At 46.0% G+C, this 17411-nt stretch overlaps 2 protein-coding genes and 2 non-coding genes across 5 annotated transcripts; all 4 read right to left on the bottom strand.

The window, feature by feature from the left end:
* Window positions 1-2235: 2235 nt before the first annotated feature.
* rpl3 (ribosomal protein L3) lies at window positions 2236-6856 on the bottom strand. The gene is made up of 9 exons (XM_036147749.1): window positions 6729-6856; window positions 6110-6302; window positions 4690-4858; window positions 4219-4354; window positions 3846-4032; window positions 3507-3769; window positions 3217-3312; window positions 2586-2705; window positions 2236-2328 (listed from the first exon to the last, which is right to left on the bottom strand). The coding sequence occupies exons 1-9, from the start codon at window positions 6729-6731 to the stop codon at window positions 2284-2286; spliced, it is 1212 nt and encodes a 403-aa protein (XP_036003642.1). The 5' UTR covers window positions 6732-6856; the 3' UTR covers window positions 2236-2283.
* On the bottom strand, window positions 2409-2540 carry LOC118566507. Its single transcript, XR_004933083.1, has one exon. It is a non-coding gene; the product is annotated as a small nucleolar RNA SNORA54 (small nucleolar RNA).
* Window positions 4093-4185, bottom strand: LOC118566508. Its single transcript, XR_004933084.1, has one exon. It is a non-coding gene; the product is annotated as a small nucleolar RNA U83B (small nucleolar RNA).
* A 3974-nt stretch (window positions 6857-10830) lies between the features above and the next one.
* On the bottom strand, window positions 10831-17144 carry slc25a39 (solute carrier family 25 member 39). Of its 2 annotated transcripts, none has more exons than XM_012851925.3 (12): window positions 16957-17144; window positions 15740-15845; window positions 15556-15615; window positions 15406-15456; window positions 14975-15084; window positions 14815-14882; window positions 13639-13763; window positions 13380-13553; window positions 12878-12987; window positions 12016-12097; window positions 11844-11924; window positions 10831-11771 (listed from the first exon to the last, which is right to left on the bottom strand). In XM_012851925.3, the coding sequence occupies exons 2-12, from the start codon at window positions 15834-15836 to the stop codon at window positions 11653-11655; spliced, it is 1077 nt and encodes a 358-aa protein (XP_012707379.2). In that variant the 5' UTR covers window positions 15837-15845; window positions 16957-17144; the 3' UTR covers window positions 10831-11652. The 2 variants fall into 2 exon arrangements, with proteins under 2 accessions (XP_012707379.2, XP_021165931.2); XM_021310256.2 differs by lacking the exon at window positions 16957-17144 and adding an exon at window positions 16084-16209.
* Between the last annotated feature and the right edge of the window lie 267 nt (window positions 17145-17411).

Genomic DNA, 17411 nt, shown 5'->3' with positions numbered 1-17411 from the left:
AGAGCAGAGACACAGAAAGCTCAGAAGCTCACATTGACCCAGGAGTACTTTCTATGGTAGAGAAGACAGAGCAGAGACACAGAAAGCACAGAAGCTCACATTGACCCAGGAGTACTTTCTATGTTAGAGAAGACAGAGCAGAGACACAGAAAGCTCAGAAGCTCACATTGACCCAGGAGTACTTTCTATGCTAGAGAAGACAGAGCAGAGACACAGAAAGCACAGAAGCTCACATTGATCCAGGACAAAAAGTTAAAAGCTGAAATAACAACAAACACTGCAGATTGGAGAGCAGTAGGAGAACTCAGCAGAGAGAGAGAATTAGATCCTGATGTCCTCCAGCAGCCTAAGCCTATAGCAGCATAACTATAGAGATAGCTCAGGGTAACATGAGCCACTCTGACTAGAAGCTTTGTCACAAAGGAAAGTTTTAAGATTAGTCTTAAAAGTAGACGGGGGGTCTGCCTCACGGACCAAAACTGGGAGTTGGTTCCACAGGAGAGGAGCCTGATAGCTAAAGGATCTGCCTCCCATTCTACTTTTAGAGACTCTAGGAACCACCAGCAGACCTGCAGTCTGAGAGCGAAGTGCTCTGTTAGGAACATACGGGGTAATCAGAGCTCTGATATATGATGGAGCTTGATTATTAAGGGCTTTATACGTTAGGAGAATTTTAAATTCTATTCTTGATTTAACAGGAAGCCAATGAAGGGAAGCTAAAACAGGAGAAATATGATCCCTCTTGTTGATTTTCATCAGAACTCTTGCTGCAGCATTTTGGATCAGCTGAAGGCTTTGAACTGCATTTTGTGGACTTCCTGATAGTAAATAATTACAATAGTCCAGCCTTGAAGTAACAAATGCATGGACTAGTTTTTCAGCATCATTTCAAGACAAAATATTTAGATTTAATGAATACATGATCATTTTATGTCAAGAGTTGGTCCTCCATAGCTGCCAGCCAATATTTAAATATGGAGGGAGGAGCAGCATGTGACCTGCACAGCTAACTCAGATGTTTTCTACCGCAGATGAAACTGATGCAGAGCTCTGCATTTGTCAGGCCAGTTCATGGTCACAGCATCGCTGCACTGCTCCCACCACACCACCAGAGGGCAGCGTTTCATACAGTCTTTCAAAAGTCTGCCTCTTTATTTACACTTTGGTGCGTTGGATCTGAAGCCTTCAGATTGCTTTTGTAAACAGATTTTTATTAATCCATTAACTGCCATCAATATCCTTTGCTCTTTACTTTTAACCACTAGAGCTGCTGTGTTCATGTCGGAGTTACGCTACGGTCCAGGTCAGACTTCAGAAACACTTTTAATACTGAATGTATGGCTTTAGCAATGGAACAAAGCTCCCCCCCCCCCCTTCTTCCAGAAATTTTACTTTTAATCAGTTTGCACGTTTTTGAAACTAACATTTATGTTATGGAAAGGCTCCTTCTGTGGCAAACATCCGTTTTCTCTCATCTAGAATGACCATATTATTTTTTTTAGTTACACAAGTTATTTGGTGTACACAAACATTTTGAAATTTTTTTTTACAAGAATAAAGTCAAAAGGTTAGTACAGTTTCAAAGTCCTGACAATAATAATTTGATACCCACTTAAAACATTTCCTTATTCGTCAAATTGACATGATTTTACAAGAAGTCCAACATTCATCATAACAGAAGGTTAGACTTAATTTCTGCTTTAGTCTACAGCATTAAGCCCATAAACTCTTCCTTCACCTGTTCTCTGGTCAGCAGAGCCAACAAGCCTTTAAATCACAGGTGGAGGTTTACCTTTAGTTAGTTAACGAGGCCTTCACTCTGTGGTAAGTGATTCTCAGCAGGTTATAGAATCAGATTCATGGTTTCAGGCCAACATGGAGCTGACAGCTAGAGACGCCTTCATCAATGCTGCCAGTCATCAAAATAAATAAATCAGTTTCTCTATTCTGACTGGTTGGCCTCATAAAGGCTGCTCTGCTTGGTTTTCCTTCTCCAGTTGTCAGAAAGGACAGAAATTAGACAGATCACTCCTGGGGAAGTCAATCCACATCTACACCACTGAGAAGTCCAAATTCATAAAAACCTACAAAGATCTTGATACTAGTTGCCTTCAGAGCCACAAGTCCAACCTCTGCAGGTAAAACATAGGCGGTAACATCCAGTCTGGACGTTATAAACCTGCTGCAGACCTGTTGCTGCTTTTCTATCTAAGAACAGAGAGACAACCACACGTCTGATTTTAGCAGTTTTTATTAAACAACTCTGCAGGACAGCAGCAGAGCCTAGACCGTCTCCTCCTTGGCGATGCGGTCCTTCTTGAGGGGTCCCTGTGGAAGACAGACAGGCGGTCAGTAAACAGCCAGACAGCTGACAGCAGCAGCTTTAGGCTGGGGGGGGGGGGGGGGGGGTGTGTTCCCAGAGAGTGAACAGGGAGCCGGCGCAGATGGACACGGCTCCCCTGCCTCACTGGGGGTCTCTGTGGCACTGGAATGGAACCGGCAGCTCAGATGGAGGCTGAGCCGGGTTACGAACAGTGCGGGGGGGGGGGGGGGGGGGGGGGGCCCTCCATCAGAACCCGTCTCACCATGAAGGCCTTCTTCTCCTCCACCGTCTGGAAGCGGCCGTGGCCAAACTTGGAGGTGGTGTCGATGAACTTCAGGTCGATCTTCTCCAGAGCGCGGCGGCTGGTCTGCACCAGGAGGGACTGAGGGGAGAAGGTTTGATTAAAGGCTGGTCCTCCTGGTTAACACCCCCCCCCCCTCACATCGCTCCCTGTCCTGGTTAACCCCCCCCCCCCCTCACAGCACTACCTGTCCTGGTTACACCCCCCCCCCTCACAGCACTACCTGTCCTGGTTACACCCCCCCCCCTCACAGCACTACCCGTCCTGGTTAAACCCCCCCCCCCTCACATCACTACCCGTCCTGGTTAACACCCCCCTCCTCACATCGCTACCTGTCCTGGTTAACCCCCCCCCCTCCTCACATCACCACCTGTCCTGGTTAACCCCCCCCTCCTCACATCGCTACCTGTCCTGGTTAACCCCCCCCCCCCTCACAGCGCTGTATTTCCTGGTTAACCCCCCCCCTCCTCACATCACCACCTCTCCTGGTTAACCCCCCCCCCTCCCCCTCACATCACCACCTGTCCTGGTTAACCCCCCCCCTCCTCACATCACCACCTGTCCTGGTTAACCCCCCCCCCCCCCCCCTTACCTTGCGCAGAGTCAGCACCCTCTTCTTGGTTCCCACCACGCAGCCCTTCACCATGACGAAGTCGTTGGTCACCTCTCCGTAGTGGACGAAGCCGCCCTGCAGACAGAAGGCGTGTCAATGAGAGCGCTGTGGGCGGAGCCTGCAGCTACCTGGGGGGCGGAGCCTGCAGCTACCTGGGGGGCGGAGCCTGCAGCTACCTGGGGGGCGGAGCCTGCAGCTACCTGGGGGGCGGAGCCTGCAGCTACCTGGGGGGCGGAGCCTGCAGCTACCTGAGGGGGGGGGGGGCTTACCAGGGGGTTGATGCTCTTGCTGGTCAGGTCGTACTCGGTGGAGGCGTTGTTCTTCACCACCTTGCCGTCCTTGGTGTGGTAGCCCTGGCCGATCTTGTAGATCTTCTTGTTGATCTCGGTGCGGTGGTGGTAGCCCTTCTGGCCGGCGCGGGCCACTGAGAACGCCACGCGGGCCGGATGCCAGGCGCCGATGCAGGCCACCTTACGCAGACCACGGTGGGTTTTACGGGGAAGCTTCTTGGTGTGCCAGCGGCTGGTGACGCCTGGAAGGACACGGCGGTTAATTCCCGGCCCTGATGGGGCCCCTGGCGGCCGGGGGGGGCCGACCCGCTAACTCACCCTTGTAGCCGTGACCCTTGGTGACACCGATCACGTCGATCATCTCGTCCTGGCTGAAGACGGCGCTGACGGCGACCTGCTGCTCCAGCTTCTCGCGGGCCCAGTCCACCTTGTCAGAGATGGTGCCTCCGTTGAGCTGCACCTCCATCAGGTGGGACTTCTTCTGCCTGAGAGGCAGCAGACGCATCTGCAGAGGAAGAGGCGGTCAGAGCGAGGCGGTGCTGCAGGAGACCAGACTCTGAAGCCAGCAGGTCTCAGAAGGAAGGCAGCATGGAAGATTTCCTCATTGGTATCGGGCGCCATGCCTGACGCAGGTTCCGTGGTCTCATCACCGACAGGAACGTGGGACCCCCTCCTGGGGGGGGGCGCCTACCTGTGTGTGAGCGATGACCCTGATGACCTGGCAGTACTTCTTCATGGCAGAGAAGTCCTTCTCCAGCTGCTTCTTGCCCTCCTCATCCTGCCACTTCTTGCAGTACTTGGTGAAGGCCTTCTTCTTGGATTTGTACCTGAGGGCAGCAGCACAGCAGAGGTTTGCACCCGTCCCTCATGGCCCCCCCCAGGAGGGGGGCCAGCGGAGGAACGCGGCGCACGGCTGCAGGCCGTCCTCCCCGTCACCGGTGGAGGGGGCCAGAGCAGCGGCGAGGCGTTTGGGCTCATGGCGGTTTCTAAGCAGCACTTTCCACCAGCCAGAGGAGCCTGGAGCTCATCGGGGCGCGCTGCACCCGAGAGGAGCTGCCATGGGGGGGGGGGCACCGTCCATGTTAGAGTCGCTCAGTGACAAACACTCTGGTTCATTTCCACTGGCTACCAACACTCGCTCCACAGGGGGGGGGGCACTCACCAGTTCCTGTAGAAGCGGCGCTTGCACTCGTCGCTCATGTGCTCAGAGAAGATGGTCTTGAAGGAGCGCAGGCCGCGGGGGGTGCTGACGTAGCCCACCACGCCGACCACCACCATGGGGGGCGTCTCCACGATGGTCACCGCCTCCACCACTTCTTTCTTGTTCACCTCTGCGTTAAAGTTAGAGACGCTTTAGCTTCAGCAGATCTACGCTTCACTGCAGAGACTGAAGCCACGGACTGCTCAGAACTCGACATTCAGCAAAGAGGGTGTGAACCCATTCTGTCCGCCCGTCGAGAGGCTCATCATAGGCAGAACCGCACAGGCTGCACATACTTAAGGCAAACATACACATACGAGGAACATGTGGCATCCAAAATAATATAAATAAAATAATGAACTTCACTTTATTTAAGTCAACTTTCTACATAAAGGGCAAATCCGGGTTTTTTCTTTGCAAAGGGCGACCAGGTGTGGCCGTTAAACCTGGTGTGGCAGAAGATCTGAGACATTAACATGTAAAATATTAAACTTCATCTCTAAGATGAATTAAAGTTCAAGTTGATTAAAGTTACTTTGACCTTCATGGAGAAATTCAACATGGTGACAAAGCTGCAGAATCAGGAAGGCACGTCTTTTTATTTCCCTTTACAATTATAAACTAAAAACATCAATAGCAACTTAGGTGATTGTTGAGTCATCAAATTTGCCTCCAATTAAAGAACACCTGGTGAAGGTGATTAACCGTAATGCAGTAATACACCTGACCACCAGAGGCAGTAATGATTTCCTGGGACTCCCAGTGGGAAGAATGAACGTTTACCAACTATGGCTGATCAGCTCCACGTGTGGAGAGGAAAGGATCATCTAAGGCAGCCTGATAAAGTTAGTCAATACTTTGGGGGATATTAAAATTACCTTAAATAAAAATAAAAGGCATTTTTAGTGAATCGGCTTTAACATGGCAGTAACCCAGCTTTATCTCTAACTGGGCAGCTAAATAAAATAAAGTTAAATCTTTTTGCAGCTTTAAAAAAAAAAAAATGACATTATCTGAGTTATTTTAAAGTTCTATACCTTCTTTAGCTTACATACTTCATTTTGCATCCATATAAAAATATATTTTATATACAATTCCTTTTGCAAATCTTCCAAAAACCCTATATTCAGTTACCTTTTAGTCCACACAACAGCAACAATAGCACAATCTGTTTTAATAGTTTAAATATTTAAGGGTTTAAACTAGAGCCGATTAGATGTCCATCTGAAAATCTGCAATTAAAGCTGAAAAAAATGGCCGCTAACTGAACCCAGCCAAACGCCTAACCCGGTTTTTAACAAATAAAGTTAAATTTAACAAATAACCAGTTAAATTATGCATTTTTGTTTTTTTTGCACTGTTTAAATGGACCAACGCTTACTTGAGCCTGGTCGGTCCACCTCCCGGACGATGTGGGTCATGCCGGCCTTGTAGCCCAGGAAGGCGGTCAGGTGCACCGGCTTGCTGGGGTCATCCTTGGGGAAGCTCTTGGCCTTACCGCGGTGACGGCGACTCCTTTTGCGGGGCAGGAAGCCCAGCGATCCGTGTCGCGGAGCCGAAAACTTACGGTGGGACTGTAGAGTTAAAATAAAAATCAGGTCTAGTTAGCTTCCGAAAATAATCATTTTAAGATACATTTACTAAAGTGGCTCGATTCGGGACACTAGCGTTAATCTCGTCTAATTTAACTGTCACAATTCAAACCCGCTTTTAAACGCTAACGTCTTTAAACTGGACCTGGCGCAAGGTTTTAGCTGTTGGATAGAATCTTTAGGCCTGGTTAAAGCAGCCATTTTGGATCCAGACCTGCCGGGATGTGCCCACATGCTTAATAAAATCCTCAAAATGTACAATCAAATAACTAGAAATGGCTGTAAAAATCTATTCTAAAAGCTAAACTAAGGCAATCTGGCTTCTCTAATGAAGGAAACTGTGAGCGATGGTTAAGATTATCCATTGATTCATCTATGAGAAACTGCCAGGAAGAGCCACTGACTCACCATAGTGTCTCCCGTTCGCTTGAAAGAGGCCGGCACTGTGGGCAGCTACCAATATATAGCACAGGAACTATCGCGTGAATCTGCGTGACTATTTTTTCCAAAAGGTCCCGCCTCCTCCAAGCACTCTCGAGGTTTAGCCACTTGGTGTCGCTGTTTCACTGGATGGCAATCCACACATACCGGCTGACATTTGTTCGCTTACTTTTTTTTAAATACTAGTCGGGCTTTAATCTGCTGTTACTTTTGTTTGTTTGTTTTATTTGGATCCCCATTAGTGTCAGCATAAGCTAAGAGCTATTCTTCCTGGGGTCTTCCAATCTTCCATTTATTACATCACATTACACACTATACGCTCAGGGCATTACACAACATTGAAGACATATTTTACAATTAATGCCTTTTATCACCAAAATAAAAAAACATAATAAATAATAATAATAAACATAATTAATAATTAAAACAGGATGTCTAAGTCTGGCACTAAAGGAGCTGCGCAGCTCCTCTACAGTCTGGTGCAGGGGGTGGAAGGTGTTGTCCATGATGGATGTGAACTTGGACAACACCCTCCTCTCAGCCACTTCCTCCACAGAGTCCAGAGAGCAGCCCAGGACAGAAGTGGCCTTCCTCACCAGCTTATTCAGCCTCTTTCTGTCCCGCTCTGTGCTGCCAGGAGCCCAGCAGACGACAGCGTAGAGGAGGGCTGAGGCCACCACAGAGTCATAGAAGGTCTTAAGCAGAGGCCGGCTCACTCCAAAGGACCTCAGCCTCCTCAGGAGGTGGAGGCGGCTCTGGCCCTTCTTATACAGGGCGTCGGTGTTGTGAGTCCAGTCCAGCTTATTGTTGACGTGAACACCCAGGTATCTGAAACTCTCCACAGTCTCTATGTCCTGCCCCTGGATGTTCACAGGTGAGTGAGGTGGGGGTCTTCTCCTGAAGTCCATCACCATCTCCTTGGTCTTACTGGTGTTTAAGCACAGATGGTTTTTCTCACACCAGTCCACAAAGTCCATGATGACCGACCGGTACTCCACCTCGTTCCCCTCAGACACACAGCCCACAATGGCCGAGTCATCAGAGAACTTCTGAAGGTGGCAGCTGTCCGTGTTGTAGGTGAAGTCCGAGGTGTAGAGGGTGAAAAGAAACAGAGACAGGACGTTGCCCTGGGGGGCCCCGGTGCTGCAGAGTGCCACCTCTGACTGACAGCCGTGCAGCCGCACGTACTGAGGGCGGTCAGTGAGGTAGTAGATGGTCAGTGAGGTAGTCTATGGTCAGTGAGGTAGTCTATGGTCAGTGAGGTAGTTGATGGTCAGTGAGGTAGTCCATGGTCCAGTCAGCCAGATGTTTGTCCACCCCAGCGTCCTCCAGCTTCCCCCTCAGCAGCACCGATCTGATGGTGTTGAAAGCGCTGGAGAAGTTAAAGAACATGACTCTCACAGCGCTCCCGGTGGTCTCCAGGTGGGTTAGCGCCCGCTGCAGCAGGTAGATGATGGCGTCCTCTACTCCGATGTTGGGCTGGTAGGCGAACTGCAGCGGGTCCAGGGTGGGGCTCACCACAGTGCGCAGGTGAGCTAGGATGAGGCGCTCCATGGTCTTCATCAGAGGATGAGGCGCTCCATGGTCTTCATCAGAGGATGAGGCGCTCCATGGTCTTCATCAGAGGATGAGGCGCTCCATGGTCTTCATCAGGTGGGAGGTAACTGGTCTGAAGTCGGCCGGTTCCCTGGCGTGCGGTGTTTTGGGAACCGGTACCACACAGGAGGTCTTCCACAGGGTGGGCACCACCCCCAGGCTGAGGCTCAGGTTGTAGATGTAGCTGAGGACCTCACAGAGCTCGCACAGATCCTCAGTAGCCTGGGGGTGGGGGGGGGGGGGGGGGGGGTGAGGGGGGCGTCCGGTCCAGAGGTGTGGATGGGTTGGTGGTTGGTGAGAGTGATGGTGGGGGGGGGTAGGTCTCTGGTGGTTGGAGACGTGTGGAGGGTTGAGGACAGGGATGGTCAGTATCCTATAGAACTCAGTATTAACTATCTAAGTTCCTCTGAAGGTAATATTTCTTAAGTGAAGTTTTGAAACCATAGAGAGAGTTTTGTTGTTTGATAGTATTTGGGAGCAAATTCCATTCACACATTGCCCTGTACCTAACTGAACTTTGATTGATGTGGTTTAATAAAACCACCTCATACTGCATGTCTCTTTGTATAATGATGTGTATTAATACTAAAGGATAATTTTGTATATAAAGTGAAAGGTGTTTTATTTGTAATAACATTACATCAAAATACTATTAGTTAAAACACCAATCTATTTTTAACTTTTAACCATAAAAGGCTGTCATGCATTTTGTCAACATTTGATCTAAACCTACATGAGAGAGCAACATGTGCAGCTTTATTCAGAATTACTTGTAGTTTTTTATATTAATTGATTAAATATTTGACCAAACCACAGAGCAATAATCAAGGTGTAAAAAAACAAAGCATGAAGTACTTGGTTAACAATCTGTGGTGTAAAATATTTTTTACACCTTTTAATAACCGATAAAGTATTATCCATTTTAGTTAACAATTTCTGAACATGTCTGTCCCAACACAATCTATTATCAATTATCACTCCCAAGTTTAGCCTCTTCTCTTTGATCAACAGAACTTTACTCTATGCTGAGATCAAGTTTCGGTTTGGTGGTTTTAGTTTTACTCCTTATCCTTATCCAGTAGCTCTCTTTGTAGTTTTATAGTTAAATCACAAGTATTAGTTGCTGCTAAATATATAGTCTCCTAATCATCTGCAAACATTGAGATGCTTGCCTTTTCTAAAACAGATGGAAGATCATTGGTAAAGATTGTGTAAAGGAGCGGCCAAAGACAACTTCCCTGAGGCACGCCATGTTCCACAACCCTTACCTTTGAAAAACTGGGTTTAGCTGCTTCTATCTGACAAATAACTTTTCATCCATAATAACGCGGTTCGTAAAAAAACATAATACTCCAATTTTTTTAACAGTAAGTCATGGTCAATGATGTGAAATGCTGCAGTGAAATCAAGCATTACACCTATTATTTTCCTCTCATTAACCAACAGTAAGGGTGATAAGGCTGTTGAGTGTTTTCTTCTATATGCATGCTGAAAAGTTGTAATCAAATCATTATTCATAAAATAAGACTGACTCTGTTCATAAACACTTCTTTCCATTATTTTACCAAGAATTGGTAATAAACTTATTGGTCCACTGTTTGATCCAGAAAAGGGCATTTTCTTATTTTTAGGTATTGGCATTACTTTACAACTTTTCCAGTCTTGCAAACATACTTATCTAAACAATATGTATATTTTGTTGATTATTTAAAAAAAAAATTGTTTCCCACATTTAAAGCTATATTTATGAGTGAAGTGCTTTTGCGACACCCGTCTCACCCGTTTTGTCACAACAAACGTCATTTCAGTTTGAGGTGTAAGGGAAACTATATTAATGTAAATTAATATATGGTTTTCAACATTTAACATTTGAAAGGTTTCGCAGGAATACGTATCAAACTCTTTAATCTGAACCCTTAAAGGCTAGGGCACAGCTATCATCAGAAGTTACCTTATTAGCAGAATTCACGGATGTGTAATAGGATTTTATAAATACAGCATTTCTGTGAAGGCCCCAGACGCTTTTGATAACTTTTTACAGATAAAACGGCATCATGCAGACCAAGGAAGTGAGATCAGAAGAAACTGGCGGCAGTATCATGAGTTGATAGTTGCTCATCTTCAGAAGGAATGCTGGTCTGAATGGATGGGAGGACAGAAACGATTTCACTACTGCATACAAGAAAAAAATGATAGCTGTGCTAAATTTGTACCGCCTCACTTCTTATGTCCTTATGACATTCTTTGCAATATAAATCCTACACAGCATGATAGTTTACTACAATGAGATTTCTAATATATAGTGCAGCTCTACAGAGCAAATCTAATTTCTCCCTACTAGCAACTGTATAATTACTAGTACATAAAACAGGAAATCATCAGTGTCATAATCAGGTTGTAATATTTTAATACAATTTCCATTTTATAAAACAGAAAAACATTTACATCCATGAAAACGCTGACATTTTCTTTCTTTAATGGTCCAGTGTCTAAAGTATTAACTCATCAGAATACTACGTCCTTTAAATCACATTTCCTGAGACCTCTTGATGAATCTAAATAACTCAAATTCCTGCAACAGTTGCTCTGTTGCTGTTTCTTGAACAAACAAAACTAGGAAGTCCTCTCAGGCTTGCTTCAGTCCTGCGCTGGGAGGAGAGTGTCTCCTCATAAATGAAGGTATTGCATGTATCCAACATACATAAAAATCTAATGTTTTGGGTGCATTATTTTTCCACAGGTCTCTTGTTGCATGTGAAAGAATTATTCATTCAATCAGCATTCAAAACCTGTTTGTTATCTACACAGCAGATAGTTGCTAAAATCGTCCCGTTTTAATGCAACGGAACAACAGATCATGTAGTAACGCGAGTGCAGAGGCATCTTCTCTGGACTGGAAGGAATGAGACTCCAGCTTGGCTCAGATCTGTTGCAGTCTTTGCACCTCTGCCGTGCAGAGTGGGGGAAGTGGCCTCGGGTTTAAAGATGATTCCTCCACAAAGTCAGTCCAAACATCCTCCCTTCAGCATTGAAACGTGTCTTCCAACATTTACCAAATGTTCTAAAACATGCATAAAAGGTCCACAGTCTCCTCAGGATGCAGACTCAGCTAGACGGGTTGCTGCAGTGAAGGTTGAAGGCGTGTCTCTTTTTTCCAGGAGAACCATTCTGCAGATCCTTGCAAACGCCACACATGTCAAGTTACATGTTCAAAGAAAGAAAAACCTAGATGCAGGCCAGCCTGTTCATCACGTTCTCCACAGTTACACCAGCCGGCGCCCCCTGCTGGCACAGTTCACGGCGCTAGTCGCTGTCGGTCCAGGTTCAGCTTTTGGAAGAAGGCCTTCCCAAACTCATAGCTGCTGATCATTACAGCACAGGCTGGAGCCACTTTGATCACCCTGGGCATGAAACCTAGACGACAAAATATAGATTTTCACTTTTCTGGCAAACAGATTTTTATTCAACAAATGACCCTTTGTGTACCTGCAAAGAGACCTCTGTAACCCAACTCTGACCAGATTTCCTTCATTATGTGCCACGTGGATGATGTTCCCTTTTTGGTAACTGTAACAAAACACAAAAACACCAAGGTCCTTTTAGAACAGAACATTTTGTCAGAGATTAACACCTGAAATAAGCAGGTATGAGCACAGACCTCCCAGAGAGTCCATCTCTCCCAGCTGGATCTGCCTTCGAGTCTTCACTACGTCAAACGGCAGCGTCAGGATAGCAGCAATCTGAACACAGACACATGCGCTGTGTTGGCAATATTCAGATATTTTTGTTTTTAGGAGGGATTGATGGAGGCAACTGTTGTGGAAAATATTATTGACGTATGTAACTGGGATCATATCTTGTCTGGAAGCACCTGCTTAACTTCCCCGTGTGAAAGAAGCTCTCATGCTCACAGATTTACTGTGTTTCACATCCAAGGACACAGAGAGTCGAGTTAGATAAGAACTGGATCGTACCAGTCGCTGCACTGAAGATTACTCCCACTTTCTATGTTAACCCAGAATGTATAAAAGTTTAATGTGTTCTTGTTTCCTGACTGCATTGGGGGACAGAGCCATTCAAACACTTCTTACCTTTGAATTAAACTTACAAACACAAAGATGTATCATTTGTTTTCATGCTTACTTAATTGATAATTGTTAATATCCACTACACAACTATCAGAGAAATGGGCCTAACTGCACTGCAAAAAGGGAACTCAAGGTAAGTAGAATCTTCTTGAAATTAGTGTATTTGTCCGTGATATGGAGGAAAATCAGACTTTCTGCCAATGGATGAGACTGTTTGACTTAAAATAGGAACAATGCATCTACAGCATCTTATTTCAAGTGCTGTACATTTAATTTTCTTATTTTAGGGGTCAAAATACCCATTCCACTGGCAAGTAATCTTATTTACCTGCTCAAATCAAGACAAATCCACTAATTCCAAGAAGATTTTACTTACTTTTAGTTCCCGTCTTGCAGTGTGGGACGTGTGTTAAAGCAGTGGTGACTACTCACGGCTCCAGAAACAGCTCCTGCAGTAAAGCTGATGGAAAAGTTGGCCTTTGGCGTTCCGTACTGTTCGCAGAGCTGGGCCTTCACCAGTTCATAGTTAAACCAGTACAGAGCTGGAAGAGCAACACAAGCAGCGTTATTTCAAAATACCGGCAGAGGACGTTGCACCTGAGTAACAATGGAGCTAAACGACACATTTGGGACATATTGAAGCGTTTTAGGAACCATCTGCATGAATTTAAACACGTAACTAGTAGATTGCTGCAGTCAATAAATGAGGTTTAATAAAGTCCAACCATTTCACAATGAAAACGTGGAATTTAATAATAGCATTTCCCCATTTGATCAATCAGGAAAAAATGCATCTGTCTGTCAAATGAACCAGTAGAAATGATTCTTTAAAATGCCATGCACCTTTAAACAGAGCCATTTCTCACCAACACTGAGCTGGCTAGGTGAGTTGGCAAAGAATCTTTAACTGGCTTTTTATTGCTGTATTTCTCACCAGAAAAAGGCACGTCCCTGAGAACGGTGGGCCCCCAGCCCCTCCACAGGGACAGCAGGCCGCCCTGCGCCACAGCCGAGCGGATGCAAACCCGCAGCTCGCTGTACGTCAGCTTTCTGGACTGCATTTTGGTCCTGACCAGCTCCAGAGGGCTTATCACCGTCACCGCTCCCACTGGGATTAAAACACAGAGCTTATGTTGCAGTTAAAGACGACATTAAACCATTAGGGCCGTGTTTTTTTTTTTTTTTGCTCTTACATCTGGCGAGACCTCCAGCAAGAAGAGGGACGTAGCTGCCCTGCAGACCCAGACCGAACCACAGGAAGTCCCTCAGCTGGTCGTAGCAGGTGAAGTAGATGACTGTGGCTGGAACCGCCATGACCCTTCACACACGCAGAGGAACATGAATAACAGCTGCTGCCAATGGTCACATAAATATATAAATATAAATATAAATAAAAGATAGAAATCAGCAGTGAGAATTCAATTCATTAAGAACGGACTGTAATGTTCAAGTTTACATCAACCCAGAACTGCATGAAAGTTTGCTGACTTAAGATAAGAGATAAGATAAGATAGTCTTTATTGATCTCACAATGGAGAAATTCACTCGTTGACTTGGTGCCGTTCAGACGATATATGAATAATCGTTGCTTAAACTGCAGCGTCATACGCGGTTATCGGCCGAGTCTGACGATGTTTGCTCTGAGCACAAACCTGCAGATTGATTTGTGCTCAGAGCAAACATTTCAGATAGCCCAGTCCTCCCCATGCTTGTTTTCTTTCAGGTTTAGAGAAGCTTTCCCAATGTTCAGGAACAAAAACTGAATCTGGACCTATAAAAAGAACAAACATGCAAACTGCAAAAAGAGCCAGGTTGCACAAACAGCAATGTGTAGAAGCTGCAACTGCTTCAAAATAAACAAAAATAATACAATGTCCCTTTCATGAATTAGACCCAGAGCTTACACTGAAAAACCTGGAAGGCTTTTATCCATTTCATTTTACAGTTATCAAAATCAGTGGGTAGAATAGAAATATCTTTTATTGTGCCATAATGGGGAAAATCAGGTGTAGCAGCAAAGGGAAAGGCAAATGGAAGCAGGTGGATTCACAAAAAGGTAAAAATATAAAAACAACTCTGCTCACAGTAGAGTAAAGGCAAATTTAAAACTGTATAAAACTACAGTACAGTTATTAGTTATTAAGAAAACCTTACTGCAACTGAGCAAAGTGATTCAAACAAAAATGTACAAAATATGCATTTATGCATAGAAACCCCGTAAGACTATTTACGGGAACAAAAGGGTGTCGAGGCTGACAGCTTTCCAATAACTTCCTCCTCCCTGCAGCCTTTAGGCTGAAACTAAAGCTGCTCCACGAAATAAAGAAGAAAAAGAAAATAAAAATAAAGACGTCACGCTACACACTCACAGCGTCGGTGGCAGCCCACTCCACAGAGAGCGCAGTCCTTCATGGCGGCTGATTTTCACAAAAGCATCCTGGGTAAAAACAACAAAGACATCTGGATGAATCAAGCGGACACTAAACACGCAGAAAAAAAGACGTAAAGCTGCAAAATGATGCAACTGACCAGGGTGCCGCTGAAATGCGTGGGCGTTTTGTACCAGTTGGTGCAGCTGGTTCCGTGCCGACAGACGTAGATGTGATCCATCAGGCCGTTGCAGTACAGAAAGCATTTCCCTGCAGAGAACAAGCAGCCGTCAGACCTGAGACCCCCATGAACCCTTTAGTTACTCATTAAGCCCCATTTTTATCCCACAACGGTTTCTGAGAACGTCACAGCAAAAACAAATACAGGCCGATGGCACTGACACTCAGAAGATAACACCAGGGCCGGCCTTGTTGCAGTTTATTTTGGCCCGATCAGTGACTGCCGTTAAAACACAAAACAAACCGAGGAGGCTATTTTAGCTTCACAAGCAGAGTTTATCTGGCATGGCTGAACAGAAACACACTTTGCAGACAGACCGCAGTGCGCCTCTGCAGCAGATCCATACTCACATTTGGAAGAGCGGCGGACCCCGACCCACGGAGCCGATTCACAGCCTAAAGCTAGAAAACGAAGCCAAGGTGGAGCGGAGGGTTAGCTTAAAGTGCAAAAGCAGTTAATTTAAATGTGACATAGAGCAAGAGAATGAAAGCCAGTCCTACCCTGGTGGAAGGGCGTCTGCTGAGCCTGCAGCCGGATCTTCACTACGTCCAGCGGCGTGACTGCCAACAAAGCCACACGTAGAATCAGAACAGAAGCAGCAAAGTAGGTGCAAAAAGAAAAAGAAGAAGAAGAAACAGAGCAAAAAGTCTACGGCTCTTGTTCTCGTTGTTTCTATAATCTAACCAAATAGAGATGTGAGGAGGGCTCCAGTGCCAGAGGCCAGCATCTGCTGCACTGGAGAGATCGCAGCCACAGGGCCGCCAACGGTCCGCTCCCCCATCCTGCCCACCTGTCAGACCAAAAAAATACAAAAACATACAAAATAGCAGGTCACGGCTGAAAAAAGATCATCATGCACTGTCACCATCAACCGGTCCAGGAAAAACCGCGATGCAGGAGGAATACAAAGATCTGCAACCTAAGGCTGAGTTTGCTGATGGACATCCATCCATGCTACTCCTTAGAAGGCTCTAAACTGGATCAGTGGCTGAAGTATTAAGCAGAGAACTCAAACTGATCATATTTACCTGCATTGAGGCCAGAGGCGCTTCCTCTGCTCACACTGAGCGGTAAGTCTAGGTGGAGCTGTTAAAACAGGCTCCCTGACACATCCTGATAGCTTATCTCCCACATGCATGATGCGGCCAGCCTCCTGATCCTCAGCCAGACACAGCCGTATCAAACTGGTTTCCCCCGTGGGGGGGGGGGGGGGCTGGGTTTCCGCTGGCCTGTCCACCTCCAGGGGCTTATGTGGCCTTCACAGCCAGCCACGGTTTCACCCAATCAGTCAAATGTATTCCAGCTCAGCGTGGACGTATTACGTTAAAAAGCTGCACAACCTGCACGCCTGTTTATTAAAATCACCAGACCCACAGTCTGACTTCCTCTCTGCATAAAATTCAGCGCCTGGACACGATGTCCTTTCTCGCGATGCCGAAGTTAGCTTCCGGTTGGCCAGTGGAGTAAAAGCCGTCCAGGAAACATCTTCTGTTAGGGTGGAGCGCAAAATCTAAAGCATACACGCTGTAATTAAGAATATTGTTAGTTCATTACAATGACGCAGTCCGAGGTAGATCAACCAAATTGTCTAATTATTTTTAACTAAAGTCCCTAAAAGCAGAAATGGTATGACCCTATCATTCTGAAGCCAACTTCACTGCCTCTTTTTTAATCGGCGTTAGCTTGCTAAAAAATATTTTTATATAAATATACACACAATAGAGGTGAGCAGGAACACGTTAATACTAGTTTTCGTTTAAACACTGCACCGAGTATGACGTCTTAAACCATGTTTTTTTGTTTTTTTGTTTTTTTACCGCTAACCGTAGAACGCTCGGTAGCCATCTTGCTGTTTCCAATCCACGATGCTCTATTAGAAACCATGAGTCGGCGTTACCCACCTCTTACTTCAGCTGCCAGCCTCTTTGTGAAACATAGGTGTCTTCGCCCATGTCAGTTACTAAATCTGCGGTTATTCAACTTTGAACGCTCCATTCCGGTGGGAACCCCGAACCCGAAAAACGTTATCAAACTCTTGCCTCGCCAACACATAACTGCACGTACGCTTGCCGTAGATCTCAACAACATGTGCCTGGGCTTAGCAGCGGACCGCCGTGCCGAACGGATGGTTTGTAGATCAGCGTTTGGATTTGGCACCGCCTTCTTCTATTCTGGAGGCTTTGGCGCCCTCTAGCGGGCAGGGACATCACTGGCTGCATCTAGGAGCTTCATGTAAACAAGTTCACTGTTACACGTTGCAAAAGCAAACCCAGTTGCTGAATGAGAAAAACAAAATTGCACATATTCAGTCACCTTCAAAAAACAATACATAAAAATAAAAATACTTTAAGTTTAG

Source organism: Fundulus heteroclitus, chromosome 16, assembly GCF_011125445.2.
Source record: "Fundulus heteroclitus isolate FHET01 chromosome 16, MU-UCD_Fhet_4.1, whole genome shotgun sequence".
Classification (NCBI taxonomy): domain Eukaryota; kingdom Metazoa; phylum Chordata; class Actinopteri; order Cyprinodontiformes; family Fundulidae; genus Fundulus; species Fundulus heteroclitus.
Note: the sequence above shows the minus strand (reverse complement) of the source record. Positions and strands in the feature narration are given on the sequence as shown.